Source organism: Astatotilapia calliptera, chromosome 10 (assembly GCF_964374335.1).
Source record: "Astatotilapia calliptera chromosome 10, fAstCal68.1, whole genome shotgun sequence".
In the NCBI taxonomy this organism is placed as follows: domain Eukaryota; kingdom Metazoa; phylum Chordata; class Actinopteri; order Cichliformes; family Cichlidae; genus Astatotilapia; species Astatotilapia calliptera.
In genome coordinates this window covers 19,060,562-19,078,639 of record NC_137431.1, presented here as the reverse complement: position 1 = coordinate 19,078,639, position 18,078 = coordinate 19,060,562, and the positions used below count along the sequence as shown (strand labels likewise).

General features: G+C 40.6%; 3 protein-coding genes across 3 annotated transcripts; all 3 read right to left on the bottom strand.

Moving 5' to 3' along the window:
* Positions 1–1,704: 1,704 nt before the first annotated feature.
* On the bottom strand, positions 1,705–5,439 carry LOC145431616 (E3 SUMO-protein ligase ZBED1-like). The gene is made up of 2 exons (XM_080307690.1): positions 5,354–5,439; positions 1,705–3,942 (listed from the first exon to the last, which is right to left on the bottom strand). Exons 1-2 carry the CDS (start codon positions 5,437–5,439, stop codon positions 2,289–2,291), a joined length of 1,740 nt encoding a protein of 579 aa, XP_080163816.1. The 3' UTR covers positions 1,705–2,288.
* Positions 5,440–9,623: 4,184 nt separating this feature from the next.
* On the bottom strand, positions 9,624–12,038 carry LOC113030797 (olfactory receptor 1E16-like). Its single transcript, XM_026182515.2, has one exon. It carries the CDS (start codon positions 11,296–11,298, stop codon positions 10,333–10,335), a length of 966 nt encoding a protein of 321 aa, XP_026038300.1. The 5' UTR covers positions 11,299–12,038; the 3' UTR covers positions 9,624–10,332.
* Positions 12,039–16,114: 4,076 nt separating this feature from the next.
* LOC113030917 (olfactory receptor 11A1-like) lies at positions 16,115–17,083 on the bottom strand. Its single transcript, XM_080307689.1, has one exon. It carries the CDS (start codon positions 17,081–17,083, stop codon positions 16,115–16,117), a length of 969 nt encoding a protein of 322 aa, XP_080163815.1.
* Between the last annotated feature and the right edge of the window lie 995 nt (positions 17,084–18,078).

Genomic DNA, 18,078 nt, shown 5'->3' with positions numbered 1-18,078 from the left:
TCAGGAGACAGTAGAAGTTGTGATATCCATCCCGAGAAGCTTCTCACTTAGCAGAAATGGCTGGATTGTTATTTACTTTGCTTTTGTTTCCTTGTCGTTTGTTACTGGAAGACTGACTATGATTCTATTACCAGCAAATTACATATTACAGTATGTCAGCTAACACACTTGCTCTTGTGGAGACTGGGGAGATTTTCTTTTCCACCCCTTAAAGAGCACCCAGTGTGCACATTGCCCGACTAATATTACACCAGACCAGTAGAGATAAAAAACAAACCCAGAATTTAAAAAAACATCAGTTTTAAAAGGCGGCTCTACAACCATGTGCAGTCCGTCCTCCAGCTGACTACTATGTTTGCTGCACAACTTGCTTGAGGTCTTCTAAAATCACTTCTTGAGTCTCTGCTGTAAGGACATAACCACAGTGTGTGTGAATGGCTACTCAATCATCTCAGGCTCTTCACCTTCACAGTTGCTCCTCAGTGCAAATGAGAGAAAAACAGCACCTGCTAGTGATGTGTGGATCAATCCTGAAATGTCGATTCCTCTGATACCAATCATTTATGTTCTAGAATCAATTCTTACATTAAAATATCGATATTTTAGTAATTTAGGGTAAATTTGTAGTTTATCATTAACAGGAACACAGTGGAAAGAAACTATAACATTCGGATTGTCTACATTCAAATTCAGAGGCTGCTTCCACCTGAGGACCCGGCCTTCGCGGTCTAAAGAAAGCCGGGTAGTACGGCACGAGCTCCCTCCTTGGAGTGAAATGCTGCCGTCTGCTCCTTGCTATCTAAAATATAACCGGGCGCTGACGTAAACTCTCGACCGTCTCACACTTCTGTTTAATCAGTTTTCTGTTTGTGTGAAAACCCCGAAGGAACCCACCCAAGGGATTAAAAAAGTTACATTTAATTTAATCTAATCTAATAACTTTAATCTCAGCCAAACCGATTGACCCACGAACAAATAAAACACTGAAAAAGCCAAACAACATTTTTAAGTTATCAAAGGGACTTATATATCATGTTTAACCTGAGTAGCGAAAGACAGCGGTGGGTTTGAAAAGGATTAGCCAGGAGTCCGGTGTTCTCACTGGCTCTAGTGAGCCTTGAACCCCCACTCGCTATCGAGCTAGTGAGACGTCTGTTACCCACGTCGGAGCGCAAAACGTCGGAGCGCTTTTGAAAATATGTGGTGTCTTGATAAACCCTAGCAGATATTTGAAGTTTACACAGCTGACACATTTTTATCATATTTTAACATATGTTCACCTGAAAATATGTTAAACGTTTATTTTGTGACCCAAAAAGAATAATAAGAGTAATATTAACACTAACTAGCTGCCACCATTATTGACTACTGCGCTGGGCTGCGCTACGAATTCTGGGACACAGCTTCTTCTTCTTCGGGGTTTAATGGCAGCTGGCATCCTTGTACATGCAGTGCTGCCATCTTCTGTTTCAGTCCATTATTACACTCTTAAATCCTACTACTTATTCCTGCGTCTTTTGGGATCTTACAAAGCTTCAAACGACACGTCAACTATTAAATTAGTTGTCGACAATTTTAATAGTCGACGTAATCGTGACTAGGGCTGGGCAAAACGATTATTTTCCTAATCGATGAATCTAGCGATTAATTTTTCGATGCATCGATTAATCTAATGATTAATTTTTCAATCCGATTCGATTTTGATTTGATTCGATTATCGATTATTTCCATATTTTTTGACTTGTATAGCAATTTCACATTTACTAATTTATGTATATCAATGAAAAACACAAATTTCTTCATTTGAAGACCTTTTAATAAAAAAAATTGCAAAATAAAATTGTAGAGGTCATACAATCAATAGCATTTAACAAGAAATGAAATGTGCAAACATATAAAATTAAGGAAAAGTTAACAAAACATTTCAAATAAATAGCAACAATGGTGTCTTTAAACAAACAAAATGTAACATTCACTTTGCTTTCTCCCAAAAAGTGCTCTTCATTCACAAAACAAAATCCACAATAACATTGTAGTACAATCTTCTGTTTTTAACAAAAAATTAAATGTTGTGCAGAACAAATATGAACAAAGGAAATCATAGCAAAAAATTTATAAAATATAAACAGCAGCAATGGCATCTTTGAACAAATACAACGTAACATTCACTTTGCTCTCTGCAAAAAAAGTGCTCTTTGTTAACAAAATATCCATTTTGCTGCCTTCTCTCCTATTTGTGTGTGTGTTTGTGTGTGTGTGTGTTCAATCATGTTCATCACATGAAGTAGTTATGCATTGGAGTGGAGAAATGTTAGCATTTCTACATGCTCAGCAGTCAGGCTTGCCCTTTTTTTGGTGACAATGTTTCCAGCAACTGAAAAAAGCCTTTCAGATGGTGTTGATGTGGCAGGTACAGCCAAATATGATTTGGCTAAATTAGCCAGTGTGGGGAATCTTGTTGCATTATTCTTCCACCATGTAAGGGGGTCATTATCCCTTGGAATAGGGGCTTCCCCAAAATACAGCAGTGCTTCTTTCCTCACCGCCTCATTTTCTCCATCCCCACCCTGGTCAGTGTTTTCATTACAATCTTCCTCCTCAGAATCTGTACCCAACAAAGTGTCCAACACAGACCTCTTCTTTGTTGGGGGACTTGCTGAGGCTTCCTGTCCCACATGTTCCTGCTGTAACTGTGATCTCTGCTCCCGTTTGAGATCAAGTGCCTCCCTCTGTACTGTTACTTGCAGTTTCAGAGCATCTTCTGGAGAAAGGAATTTCAGTTTACGAAAACGTGGATCAAGGGCAGCAGCAATGAGTGACACATTTTTTCCATCTGCTTGAAATGCAGATACCTCTGGCTGCCACCTATACAAGATTTCCTCTTCTGCACAGTTCTGGAAAGAGTTCACTGCAGCAGAATCAAATGATTTGTTTTTGGTGGATTTCAGGAGACCTTTCAGCAGGGGGGGAAGAACAGAGACTGTGACATAAGACTGTCCACTAAGAACATTAGTGGCTTGCTCATAAGGCTTGAGCACCTCCTTCAATTCATCCAGAAGAATCCACTGATCACTTTTCAGATCTAGGTACTGTTTCCCACGCTGTGTGACTTTTGGATCTGAAAGCGTCGCAACCACTGGCCATCTCTGTTCCAACAGACGTTCAATCATGTAGTATGAACTGTTCCATCTGACAGCGACATCCTGGATTAGTTTATGCTCAGCTGTACCCATCTGCTTTTGCTTCTGCTTAAGTTTGGTGCAAGCTGGCTCACTTTTCCTGATGTGCTTTACAAGGCCCCGTGCAGCTGATAGTGCCTTATCAATCTTGGGGTCTTTCAGTGCATGGTTTACAACCAGTTGCAGTGTATGCCCGGCACACCGATAGGACACCACTCCAAACTTCTCTTTCAGGATGTGGAGAGCTGCAACTATGTTACTTGCATTATCATGCACAACGGCAAGGACATTATGCAAGGAAATGTGGAATTTCTCTGCCACCTTCTCCACCCAGGAGGCAAGGTTTTCTGCAGTGTGGTGCTCTTCAACTGGCAGTGTTGCTAAATTGAAGGAGAGAAGATCCCAATTGTCATTAATGAAATGACAAGTTACCCCTAAGTAGGACTCTGTGACCAGACTTGTCCAAGCATCAGTGGTAAGGGAGATTTTGGATGTGGCCTTTTTTAGTTCATTCCTTAGTTTCTCAACTGAAGTTTCATACTTTCTCTCCATCATGCTTGTAAAATGACGCCTAGACGGCAGAGTGTATCCCGGTTGGAAAGTGGTCAGCATTTCTTTGAATCCCTCACCCTCAACCACAGCAAGTGGTCTCATGTCTTTTAAAATCATAGTTAAGACGCTCTCGGTAAGTACAGCCGCCTCCTGGGGGGTGCATGGTGTACTTCTTCTCTGACAGTAGTCCTCCAGACTTTTCTGTTTGTTCCTGAAATCATAAATCACACACAGCACACAGATGAATTCGAATAATTACAAAATAATTATATGGAAAGCATAATATCAAAATAATTAGATAAGGATCTGGTTGTTATAATAAATAAATATAAACCATGTATGTGCCTTACTGTTGTTGAAATCTCCCAATTCTTTGAATCTTTGGGCTGAAGGAAGGACAATACTCGGTGTATTTATGCTCAATCAACAATCATTTATTTCCATACAATTCAACACTTAAGAGCATAAGGACCATCATGATGGGGAGACCTGCCTGCAGAGGGTCACAGCAAGTCTCAAAATGGTGACGGGTTGCTCAGCTTTTTATAGTCTCTAGTGGCCCCCACCTAGTCGTAAAAGACCAAACATTAACATTCTTTCTCTCTTACGGCGCCTCAGTTATGACCTCGGCAGTTGTTTCTCTGCTTTCTGTAAGGTGGGGGTGTGGAATGTGGTCTGTCTATCTCCCCTGTCTTAGACACAGAGTCTCCTGCTTACAACCTTCTCTTTATGATTCAACAATAGAACATGTCAAGAAAACAGTGTAACACATTCCCAGCAGATCAAGGATACAAAGTGATGCACATTTATCTAATAAACTAATAAGTGAATATGTTCTTTTAACTCAAAAGTATAATGAGAACTAAACTACATACAGCTCACACACTCTATATTAAAGGGTATAATATGATCTACAGCAGTATTCTAATTCAACTACTTTGATTACATATATAAGGTAACATATAATAACAGAATAATCTAATACTGTTATGCCATGTGCTTTCATAGCATAACAGTAAGAGATTAATGATAATCACCAATGTTGAACATATGATATGGCTGCAAAAAATAACTGCAAAAAATAGCGTTTAAACAGCCATAGCTGATGGCACATTTACTGGTGCACTGCTTTCTAGCCATTAGATGGCATAACTTTGACCTATAAGATCAAGCTGAAGAAGCATTATGTATAAAAACAGCATTCAAATAGGATGAAAGACATTAAACTTGACAAATCAAGAGTTCGTTGTCATTTTGCTTTTGCAAGCATTTTAACGATGTTGTAACATTGTCCACGACGGCTACGTTTAGGTGGTGGTGAATTATCCTTGTTAACATTTCTCCTGCGGCCAATTCTATGTCTCACATTTTCATCTTTCGCCGATTCTGATAATCAGCCTGCGCGCATTCCGACTCATTTTGCCAGCATGGGCCACAAATTAAAAAAACAACTAAACAGCAGCTGCTATATGTTACTGCTAAGCAGCTTAAATTAGTTTTGTATTTATGGAGGTTGGGTGTTTATCTCTGTCTATGAGTGAGTGTATGTCTAGGGGAGGGGGGGAGGGGTCGGATGAATTAACGGGTAAAAACCAGCGTTAGTAAAAAAGTTGAAAACTTACGGTGGTTTGTCCTTTTCAGAAGCTGCTCCTGGATGTCGTCGTTTGAGGTGCTGGTGCATAGCCGTCGTGCTTTTATGATAGGCCATTTCCACCTTACAAAGCCGGCAAACGACTGAATCACTTCCTTTTCGGTTAAAATATCCCCATACTGTAGAACTGCGTGTTCGGGTGCAGTGGTTTAAGTCGACTGCGACTACCTCACTCATGTTACCGCTACTCGCTGCCGCCATGTATTTTTTTGAAAGTGACGACGCATCGACGTAAATTGTTTTACGTCGACGTATTTTACGCGTCGACGTAATCGATTACGTCGACGCGTTGTCCCAGCCCTAATCGTGACTAGTCGACTAATCGTGGCAGCCCTAGCTGGGAATGCCTAGCAGAGGCCCCAGTCCGTGAGATCTTTAATGCACACCTCCAGCAGAGCTTCAACAGCATTCCAAGGGAGACTGGGGACATTGTGCACGAATGAACAATGACAATGCTGCCCTTTGTAACTGATTTCAAATCTATCACTATCTATCTAGTGTGGACGTAGCCCCAGGGTCCTGTTCGCGAGTGATGGGAGAAGGTAGTGGAAGATTGACAGACGGATTGGTGCTGCGGCTGCAGTGATGCAGATGTTGCACCGGTCTGGTGTGGTGAAGAGGGAGCTGAGTGTAAAAGTGAAGCTCTCAAAATTAGTTTTGTCGCTGATTCATTTTTGACCTCTTGCCTCAATTTTATTCTGCAACTTAGACATCCACATTACGCACACTCTTACATAACACATACATATAGGGCCTTGGAGGTGGGCATGTTTTACAGCATCCAGAGGATGGTCGGTGTATTCCAACCCACCTCTGGCGCTGGTGCCCTACCCTCAATTTTAAATGCATATAGACACTGAGGGTTTTCGGGAGGAGCCGTGCTGCTCTCTGATAGGAAGCAGGAACCACGCTCTCCTGTGTTTTAAATGCACTTTAGAACAGCACACAGCAACACTACATATGAGTGGGCGGAGGGAGGTTTGGGGTCTTCACTCACCCTGGTTCTGTTAGCCGTCAGGGCTGGGGGGCTGGGAGGAGGTGCTGGCCGTCAGATTGGGTTTTGGGATGCGGGGCCTCCCTGCTACTGCAGAGAAGGAGGTGGTCCGCTTGCCTCCATCCCAGAGAGAAGGGTTACATCTCCTGGGTCTAGGTGCGGCTTGGCCCTCTGGGGGCGGGGGTACCTGGACCTAGGTTATAGAGTATGTTTGGGGAGTGTGACTGTCTGTGCAGTGTCTATTTGTGTCTGTCTACACATTGGGTGAGTGCCGAGTATTTGGTTGTGTATATGGGGGTGGGAATGCACGTTTGTGTCCGCGTGCGCCTGTTCGTCTGTGTCTATATGTCAGGTTGGGTCTTAGACTCCACCTCTCTGGGTACATCTCAGGCCCTCCAAAGTACGGAGGCCTATCTCCCCTCACCACACTCCCTGCCGGTGGCTGATGCCCTCAGACGTTGGTGTGTTGGTGGTTCTTGTCGACTGGGGCTGGGCGCTCATGTATGTACTGGCTCACTCCTGGTGGCCGATTGGCAGGGCCTGGCGCCTGTGGCCCGGCTGGGCCCCTTCTGGGGGGTGGGGTGCCCTCAGGCCTCTGGGCCTGAAGCTCGGTCCTCTCTGGCACAGCTGGCTGCCGGCAGAGCCCGCGGGCACGCCACTGAAACCCCCTCTGGCCTCTGCTCCGTAGCTGCTGGGTGACCTCTCGTTTGGAGCTCTACTCAGCTCTTCCCAGGAGGGTGGCACGGTTCCCCCCCTTTGGTGGTCCTCCTCGAGTCCTCGTACTCTGGGGCCTCTGGATGTCTGGGGCCTGGATCTCCTCCATACCTGCTTCATACCCTGGGGGACGGGGCTATGACTCCCCACACTCCCTAGCAGATCGTTACATGGAGAAACCTTTGGAATACAAGCATGCTGATCCACACAGGTGTGCACACAGGTGTACACACGGGTGTTCACAGACGCGGACTACACCTTTCTTGGCTGCTGCCTCAAAGCACATTGTGCGCTGTCTATCTTGCGTGCTGCACAATAGCGTTTAATATTTCGTATCTACTGTTATCTACTGTTAGCTAGTTTATTGTGATGGTGCTGTATTTATTATGTTGCTCTTTTTTTGTTTGCTTTCTCTTCTGTTTTTTTTTCTCCATACAGGTGATCCAGGTGCTTTGTTTGTTTTTCTTTCTTTCTTCCCCACTTTCTCACCGTCTCTTCTCCCCTCTGTTTTTATTTCTCTCCGTCTCTTTCTTTCATTCTTTCTCCCTGTCCTATCCCCCAGTCATGTCTGTCCCGTTTGTAGCAACCAAAAATAAAATAAAATAAGTACATACAGTAATTATAATAAAGGTCAATCAAATGGACCAATATGGCAAGGCTATGATGATCCACTTGGTAAAATAAATCCGCTTGGCATCTTTCTTGGCCTTAAGACAACAATTCTGATGGCTAAAGATCCAAACTGAACAACAAAAAAATAAAAAATAATCCCCTGACTTCTAACCCTCTACTGCATGACTTTTTAATTTTGGGGAAAAAAAATATTTCTCCCTATTTTGGGGGAGTTTTAGGGTCCCTAATAATATATCAATCATAAAATTTGACACCCTGCCAGATATTGGTTTGTTGCTTCAAGGCAACACTGTGCAACAAGGGTAGTAAAATGCCAAGTTATTCTATAATAAGTTGTATTAGTACAACAAGGATGAACAAATAAATAAACAACAAATAAACAATGTAAACATTTCACAAAACAATAAAACACCAAAATACATCCAACATTTGACCCTAACCCCATGCACGTGCGCACACACACACACACACATGCACACACACACGCGCGTTGTGTTCCCATCACTTTTGGGGACTAACTTACATTAATTTCCTGGAGACTTATCCTAACTCTACCCATCACAAGTCCCTGCCTGAACCTTACCCTAACCCTGACTCAAGCCTTCACCCTAAAATTGAATGATTTACCTTGCAATTTGTCATAAAGTAGGCAAGACCTCACAATATGAGTGTGTAAACAAATTTGTGTCCCCACAACAATAAGTAATACATGACCACACACACTGATACCCACACAGCAATATTGGTATGGCAGGGATCTGGCCCACACAATGTGCTTACACATGGCCCATATACTGCAATGAATAACGGCCCTTTGGTGGCCTAGACCTTGTTTGCCAGAGGTGGCCCACGCATGGACCAGCACAAGGCCAGTTTCAGACACCCTGGTCGTCCTGTGCTGGCCCATGTGTGGATTACCTCTGGCAAACCTGATCTGGGCCACCAAAGGGCCATTATTCATTGCGGTATGTGGGCCATCTGTTGGTGGTGTGCAGCCACGGGCCAGTTGTAGACACACTGCTGGCCCTGTGCTGGCCCAGAACGGTTTCAGCTCTGGCCCTAGATGTCAGCATAATGTGTACCTTAATCAAGCCATGCAATAACAGCCTGTGCCAGAACATGCAAAACAGTGCAAAAGTAACATGCCGAAACTCTGTTCAGACAGTGAATGGACTGATTTTTATGTAGCGCTTTTCTACTCTCCCAGATTACTCAAAGTGCCGGTTTGATACCAGATCCTGGCCAGACCTGCTTGCTATGTGGGCACTAACACACACACAGACACAGTTACTTTACCAACTGACCCCTGAGCTCCTAAGTGTCTCTCAAACCTCATTCAGGGATCCACTCCTCTACTTCACTGTTACTCCCTGAAAGCTCACTGTCCTCACTTTCTGAGGACAGAAAGTGCACATTCCCTTGGTTTCCTTGCATAAAAAGTTTTTACATCCATGTCCTGTAATTATGAGTAGATTGTAAAGTAAAAAACATTGACTATGATCATATAAATGCACACAAACACATCTCTACACACATATCCAAATGCATTATATTGCCTGAAAAAAATTGGGCTAACTGCGCAGTGTTGCCTTGAGGCAACAAATGAAAATGAACAGTTTTACAGTATAAATACATTTAAAAAAGTAGAACAAACAATCAAATATGCTTCTTAACATATTCATGCACATAAAAGTATTTTTAATATACATTTACTTCACTATAAACATGTAAAATAGTGATCTTTATCTTGCCTCCTAATGGAGATGTCTCTCATGTAGTGCAGCTTGCAGAAAGGGGCCCTGCCCCCCCCCCCCCCCCCCCCCCCTAAATCAAATCATTTTATTGGAAAGAGATGTGCCTGGTAGCATTGTTTGGAAAAAAAAAAGTTGGTTTTTTTTGAAGGGCCACTGTAAGGCATGAAAATGTGGTTTGTTGCCTCAGGGCAACGCTATGCAGTAGAGGGTTCTAATGTCACTATCAAGTAAAAATTTCAACTCTTCTCCAATGTTTTGATTCTACAAAAGTAATCACATCACTTAACTTTCCACCTTATAAACACCAGCACTACCATTGCAGGCATTTTACATGCTGATATTTGGCTTTCAGTCAAAGCAGTGTTTGCCTTTGTGCTGCCTCACAGAGAGACAAGCTGGCACAGCGAATTTATTAGAAATCGTGGATATGAAAAAGTTAAAAAAAAATGCATATATGTTTTGCTTTCTTCACTAAAAAAAACCCTCCTAGAAGAAAATTAGACCAAGATAAAATAATTGCATTCTGTTTTGAAATGATTATCAACACAGAGACAAAAAAATAGGTGAGACATTCAATGATTTTTTAGATACTATTGCTTTTTAAACACCCCATAATCACCTTGATCACAAATAATACGTGCATCCTAACAGACTTTTTGTGTTATCGTTGATTACATTTTGTTTAAGAAATAATCTCCATTCCTATGAAATTACTTGTTCTTTTATTGCAAACAGTCTTAACTCATAATGACATTAGACAATTCTACTTTAAATTCTATTTCAAAGGACAGATTTCAAAGAAACACAAACATACACAATATATAGTGCAAACAAATGCTCACATCACTGCTAGTATTAAATTGTTATTTTGGATTTTCCTCGCCTTTTTAATAACCTTTTTAAAGATTCTTTTATTTCTTGTGTTTGCAGAACATAAATTATTGGGTTCAACATGGGAGGGAAGACCGAAGTCAAAGACAGGTTTATGATCCTAGCATTTGGTTGTATTTTTTCCATCAAAGTAAATGTAGTTAACAGTGGAATAAAATAGATTGCCACTAATGAAAGATGGCCAATGCATGTTTTAAAAGCCTTGAGTCCTTCTTGAAGTGTGGCCACTTTAACCAGCGTATAGCCAATATAAAGGTAACTTAACAGGATAAAAGCTAGAGGAAGCCAAAATATAATCACTGGGTACAAGCAAGCAATGACATAGCTGGGGAAATGGTCATTGCAAGCAAGTCGGTATATCTGACCATGGTCACAAAAATAACTATTAATAACCACAGATTTACAGAAAGAAAGTCTTGTAAGTAGTCCAACTGAAATTAATACAGCAATAATAGTAAAAACCCAAAGTGAGGCAATCAAAGAAAACATGAACCTGTGGGTCACCTTTACTTGATAGTGGAGTGGAAAGATGATGGCCACCATTCTGTCATACGAGAGTGCCACCAGATTAAATGACTGCAGTGACAGACAAGTGTAGCAAAAAAACAGGAATGTTAAACAATCGTTGTAGGGGATATAGTAGTGCCCAAACAGAAAGATGTCAAGAACCTTTGGCACCAGGGCAGTGTTACCAAACAGGTCCACAAATGCAAGGTTAAAAACTGCAATATACTTTGGAGTTCTCAGATTATGATCCAAGTATATTACAGCCATCACAACTGTGTTTCCCACCACAGAAACAATATAAACAAAAAATAGAAAGACATAATATAATGTTATGTTTGGGATTCCAGTTAAACCACCTATAATGAAAAATGCAGGATGTACAAAAGTTATATTTTTTCCAAGAGCTGAGTTGAATAACTCCATTGCAAAGATGCCTACAGCACAGTGGTGTCCACACAGATGCCTCTCCTTTGCGCTAGTATCATGACTCTATACTCTTATGTAGATGGAGGAAAGCACCTTACTCTCAGGGGGAAGAGCTCTGTTTATGTTTACCTGTTTTCAAAGAGGATGCTAAAGAGAAGCTGTCTTCTTCTGGATATCTGGTAAATAATGTGTTTAAATGCATTTAAATCATTAAATGTGAAGTTTATTTCAGTACATCTGAATGCAATCATGTTAAAAATATACACAGAACCGTCAATGCATTTTTTATATTTCATGTTGCAATTGGATGGATGATGTTTCAACTAGTTTACTGTTTTTATATGAGCAATTAGTGTAAGAAATAAACAGCAGTCAGGAAAGTGTGAAAAGATACACTTTATTATCACATCAGTCTATAACGTTGCACAACTACGACTTTGAAGTTTTGATAGAAATATTGTGATGAACACTAATATTTTTTTTTTTAATTTCCCCACTCGCCCATGTGGGCAGACTTTTAGCCTTCAATCTCAGGTTCTCTACCAGAGGCCTTGGAGGTTGAGGGTCTTTGCTGTCCCTAGGACTGTATTCTTCTGGACAGAGATCTCAGATGTCATTTCAGAATCAGAATCAGAATCAGAAAGGGTTTTATTGACAAATGTTGAGCAGGTTTACAACATTAGGAAATTGCTGCGGTGCTTCAGTGCAAACATACTGTCATAAATTACGCTTAGACATGAAAATAAAAATAAGAATAAGAATTAAAAGTGCTAAGTAGATAGATATATACATGAGTGCAGGTGGTGATCAGTGCCAAACATGGAATGATGCAGTGAACACAGCGAAGGGTCATGTGTTAGTGGTGGGAACAGTCATACGGTTATTATACACAGAACCGTCAATGCATTTTTTATATTTCATGTTGCAATTGGATGGATCTCCTCCTAGGATCTCCTTTTCTTTCTCAGGTTTCTGCTGCCTGAGATATTCACTAAGCACATAGTCAGTTGAATCTTTGTTGTTTCAAATAACAAAGATAGCTGGATAGTGGTTCTGACATTCATTAGTCCTCGGCCTCCTTCCTTCCACTTAGCGTGCAATCTCATGGTGCTGGACCTGGCGTGAAACCCTCCATTTGTCGCAAGGAGATTTCTTTTCTTGATGTCAGTGGATTCCATTTCCTCTTCTGGCTAGCTTATTATCCCAGCAGGGTATCTATTAACTGGCAGGGCATAGATGTTGATTGTCCCATTCTTGCTCTTCTCATTCAGCTGACTCTTCAGGACTTGCCCGTCACTATGCAGGTATTTGCCAGTTGCAGCTTTCCTGGTGATCTTGTTTCGGTTCCCATTTGCCTGTGGGATTCCAAGACACTCATAACTATTCTCGATGTCTCCAATGTTGCCTTCTGGTTGTGCAATTTAGCGACCGTTGTCCCAATGGCCCCATGGTTATGGTTTGTTACCATCCAACCATGCTTCTCCAGTCCCAATGACGCTCATACAACATAACAGAGGTTAAAGAGGTATTTATAATCCTAGCATTTGAAGGTACTATATATAAATAAATATACATATACTAAGGAGGAAATCGATTTATTTTAATTAAAGATGACCTGTGCAGGTTTTAAAGCCTTCATTCTTCTCTATATGTATAAATTATTAAGAAAGAATGGCCAGTACTTAAACTATGTAAGATGCACAAAGGATATATTTTTCTGAACAGCTGAGTTTAAAAAAAAGAAAACATAAAAACTTTTTTTGTGTTAATCTTCTATAAAATCAAAGCCCTGTATTCTTTGTTCAGGCAAGCTTTGTTTAGTGAAGACTGGATCCACATAGATGCAACACTGTTCTGTCACTTACAGCAGCTGCCTGTTCCCCGGCATCTTCAAATCAGGTAATCTAAGCTTTATGCAGAGAATTTAGTGAATAGTGGTCACTAGGGCTGGGTATCGTCACTGATTTCTAGAATCGATTCAATTCCGATTCACAAGGTCCCGAATCGATTCGATCCACGATTCGATTCGATTTAATTCGATTCGATTCGATTCGATTTGAATCTGGGAAATTTTGACAGTCAGAAATATTATAATTCAGATCAGTACATTTACATATTTTTGTATCTATAAAAAGGAAGCTGACACACGCAAGACTTTATCAAAGGTGTAACGTCACAGCAGATGCCTTTGTGTCAAAGTAGCTGAGGATAAAACAGAAAAACATGAAGGCGATTTTCCTGGCCTGGGATTTTATAAAAATATTCTGCAGTACATCAAAAACGAAAGAAAACCATTAATCAGCATATGAACATTACCTCTGAAGTTACAGGGGTTTTATTAGAGACACGGCGTTTTGCATTTTGCATAATTTTAAAAAGTTTACATTTGTTCAGTATTGAACAGCAGAAATTAGGTTTTCTTTTCGGAAGTATATAAAACGAAAAAAAAACGTAGGCCGACAGCGCTGTAAACAACGGTAGACTTGTGCCTAACAAGCAAGTGAATAATGAAGTACAGAGAGAGAGAAAGGGGTGGGAGGGAGAGAGAGAGAGAGAGAGAGAGAGAGAGAGAGAGCAAAACAGTAAAAGTCAGAGTGAATTCATGACGATGTTTATGTGAAGCGTAGTTTGGATCTTCTTTTGCTGCTGGTTCGGTCAATATTGTTTTGGAGAGACATCAAACTAACAGCTTTAGAATCAGCGCATAAAGGGCGTGAACACAAAGCGCGGACCTGCCGACAGATCAGAATCAGCGAACTGTCGGCTTTCAGCCCCGACTGTGAGAAATGCGACATCTAACTGATTCTGATCCGCGGGTTGCGCTGTGTGTCTAAGTCTTTGTGCAGAATCCGTGTTCCTGCTCTCATTTACTGTCTTAGCTGTTTGGTGGTTGTTGAAAGTTTGTGAGATTTCACCAGAGATTCTGGCATTTCGGGCAAAATAAATTTATATTAAAAAATCGATTCAGGATTTTACCCAAATTGTCACTAGGTGTAAATGTCCAAATGAATGTGAGTGTGAATGGTTGTTTGTCCCTGTGTGTTAGCCTTGCGACAGACTGGCGACCTGTCCAGGGTGTACCCCGCCTCTCGCCCTATGACAGCTGGGATAGGCTCCAGCGCCCCCCGCGACCCTGAAAAGGATAAGCGGAAGTGAATGGATGGATGGATGGATGGATGGATTCAGGATTTTAATGAATCGATTTTACGTTATCCAAGCCAGAATCGATTTTAATCGATAAATCGATTATAAGAACCCACCCCTAGTGGTCACTAAGTAATGGCTGAGCTTGCTTGACATTTCTAGCTTTCTTTCAGTTTGGTCAGATCTTCACATTTTATTAAAAAATCGGTCAGACTTTTGTTAAAATGGTATTTGCAGTAATATAAATACATTTTCATGACAGACAAAGGCAGGAGTACATGCTGAAATATTCTTAGATCAAACAATAAATAAATGTCTTTAGCAAGTTACTTTTAGTTTCAGTGTGAACTCCGATAAAACAAAGTATAGAAGAGAAAATATGTTTCTCTACATACCTGTTTCAAAAAAGTATACTTTAAACCAGTGGTTCCCAAACTTTTTTTGCTAGGCCCCACACCGAAAATGGAGATTTTTTAAAACTCATTTTTTTCCGTTTATGTGTGGACGAGGAATACAGAGTGTCACGCAACGTCAAAGGTATGTGCCTTTTTTCACGTCACGGTGTGCGCCACGTTTACATGAGATAAATTGCAGAATGGGAGATAAAGACAAAATACTGTTACTGTTAATCTTACTATCTTCTGGTTTTACACGCTTACATATACACACGCAGTTACTGTCCCTCCATTTAGAAAGGCAGAGGCGTCACGGTGTGATTATTTTACTGTAGTTGTTTTTTTTCATGTGTAATAATATTCAACATTGCTATTAATTCATTTTTCAAAAAACGCCTCTCTGTGCAAAATGGGTTTAAAAACATAAACAACTGTAGGATACTGTTTGTCTGTGATTTGAACAGCCCAGCGCGTGCTCCCGACACAAGGAAAACCAATTCTGCAGGGGAGACCTACCTCGGCACTTGTGCAGGTGAAACCAAAAAGAAGATATGCTTCACCATATTTTCTAGTCTTTGGCTTAGAATGAAGTTGGTTTGGAAACATATTCAGCTATGCTTCATCTCCTGCTTTGCGTTTCTGTGGGCGCCCCGTGCTAGCAGTGTCCGAGCGTTTTGTTCCCCCCCCCCCCCCCCCCCCCCCCCTCCTAGGGGGTGGGCCCCACACTTTGGGAAGGTTTGCTTTAAATAATGGTTCATTATGTTCTAAAATGGCGACACTTACATTTAACCCAAGATTATTACAATAAGTTCATAAATCACAACATAAAACTCAAATAATTTTTCCTGATGTACGTATAATGCATTGATATTAGAAAGATGCCCCAAATATCAAGCCTTTAGTATTCTTTCTAGAAAAACAAAATTCATTTTTCCCTTTTAATTTCTTTAATGAAAAACATTAAAAAAAAACCCAAACAAACTTCATATGCACAGCAGCTAGCTTTTGATTATGGAAAGGTATAATGAAGAAAGGTTAGTCCTGCTGCTACTTTTTTCATTGGATACAGTTGCAATAATTTCTACATGTTAAGGGAAGGAATTACCCCTGCAGAATTCAATTAAGAAACATTCAAATAAAATATTAATTTACTTATTTTAGGATTTCCCACTTTAATTTTCAAATGGTTGTCCTTTTTAGTGTCATGGTTATATGTTACATTTTACAAATTACACACTGAATTATAAATGTTTTGCTACATGCGTTTCATTAAACTACAGCACTCTGTGTGATATTTGTATTTTAGCTTTTAACAACTTTTTCAAAGATTTTTTTATTTCTGCAGTTTGAAAGACATAGATTATTGGGTTTAACATGGGAGGCGTGACACTGGCTAAAGATAGGTTTACAATCCTTGCATTTGGATGCATTGTACTCCCAAAACTATAAACAACTAAAATAGGAATGAAATATATTGCCACTAATGAAAGGTGACCTGTACAGGTTTTCAAAGCCTTCACTCTTTCCTTACATGTAGAAATTCTTGACAAAGAATAACCTATACAGCAGTAACTTCCCAGGATAAATATCAGAGGAAGCCATAGAACAAAAGCTCTTGACCAAGCAGAAATTGTTTTGTTAGGGGTAACATCATTGCAGCTAAGCCGATATATAGGGCCATGGTCACAATAATAGCTATTAATAACCACAGATTCACAAAAATATAGTCTTGTGAGAAGGCCAACTGCAGTTCCTGTTAGAGCAATAGCAAGAAGCCAGAAAAAAGCAATCAAAGACAGAATGATTCTGTGGCTCGCTCTCATTTGATAGTGCAACGGGTACATGATAGCCATGATTCTGTCAAAGGACAGAACGACCAGATTAAAAGCTTGCATTGAAATTAAAGTGAAGCAGAAAAACATGAATGTCAAGCAGTTGTGGTAAGAAATATAATGATGGTTAAACAGAGAAATGTCAAGAACCTTTGGCACCAAAGCAGAGTTACTTAACAGGTCTGTAAATGCAAGATTAAAAACTGCAATATATTTAGGACTTCTTAATGTATGGTCAAAAATGATTATAAGCATCACAGCTGTGTTTCCCACCACTGAAAAAATGTAAATGAAACACAGAAAGACAAAGTAATACCTAATATTAGGTATGCCAACAAATCCACTTATTATAAAATTTGCTGGTTGCACAAAAGTGGTGTTTTTCTCAGCAGCTGAGTTTAAAAAATCCATTTCAAGACGTTTTTGTCGTCTTCTTTTTTTTCCAATTCAGCCAAGCTTTCTTTAGTGAAGCCTGCCTCTGAATAGAAGGAGAACAGCTTTGTGTTTTGTTCCTTATAGCAGCTATCTGTTCCCTTGTGGAAGTAACAGGGTGATTAAGGCTGAATACAGAAAGGCTAGGCAATAGGGGTAACTTAATAAGGGTCAAGCTTGTCTGACTATAGCAGAAAGTTTCTCAATTTCCTTACAGAAAAAAAACTCATATATAACTGCTAAAAAGCCCACAACAGTTATGATTAAAAACACAATATTACAGTTTTTCTCAAATGCTAAAACACAAAAGCCAATCCTCTAAACCAAATGACCAGTTGTCTAAACACATTTAGACATGTCACATGAAGACACAATTCACAGAACACAATCCTCCGTTGTCATAAATCTAAACACATCTTTCCTTTAGTGATGTGTCCTGTGTGTCGAAACATCGAATATTGGTCGTGTCCAAATTCATGGGCTGCATCCTCCTGAGGTCGCATTTGTAGACCGATTACGTCACAGCGACGCGCCGAAGGCTGTCCAAATTCGTAGACTCCTCCGAATGCAGCCGACAAATGCGTCCTCCTTTTCCCCGAATTTGAAGGATGTGTCGGGTGTGTCCTTCGTGGCCTACCATATCCCAGAATTCATAGCGCGGCCCAGCCAAACTCCAGTTTCCAACAATGGCGGCCGCTACTAAGTTTTAAAATTACTCATACTAATCTTTCTGGGTCACAAAATAAACCTTTAACATATTTTCAGGCGAGAAAGTACCTGTGTAAACATCAAATATCTGCTCGGTTTATCAAGATATCGCATATTTGCAAAAGTGCTTCGACGTTTTCGGAGACGTCTGCTACCAACCAGCTCGATAGCTAGTCGGGAGCTCGAGGGTCACTGAGGCCGCCGAGAACGGCACAACTCCCGGTACATCATTTTCAGATCACCACGGACTTTCGCTACTCGGGTTA

What these genes read in the sequence shown, in the direction of transcription:
- LOC113030917 (XM_080307689.1), bottom strand. Translation starts at nt 17,083, where the DNA reads ATGGATTTTTTAAACTCAGCTGCTGAGAAAAACACCACTTTTGTGCAA.
- LOC145431616 (XM_080307690.1), bottom strand. Translation starts at nt 5,439, where the DNA reads ATGGCCTATCATAAAAGCACGACGGCTATGCACCAGCACCTCAAACGA. An exon ending in TCTGAAAAGGACAAACCACC is followed by an intron (nt 3,943 to 5,353) that starts GTAAGTTTTCAA and finishes TTATGATTTCAG; the next exon opens with GAACAAACAGAAAAGTCTGG.
- LOC113030797 (XM_026182515.2), bottom strand. Translation starts at nt 11,298, where the DNA reads ATGGAGTTATTCAACTCAGCTCTTGGAAAAAATATAACTTTTGTACAT.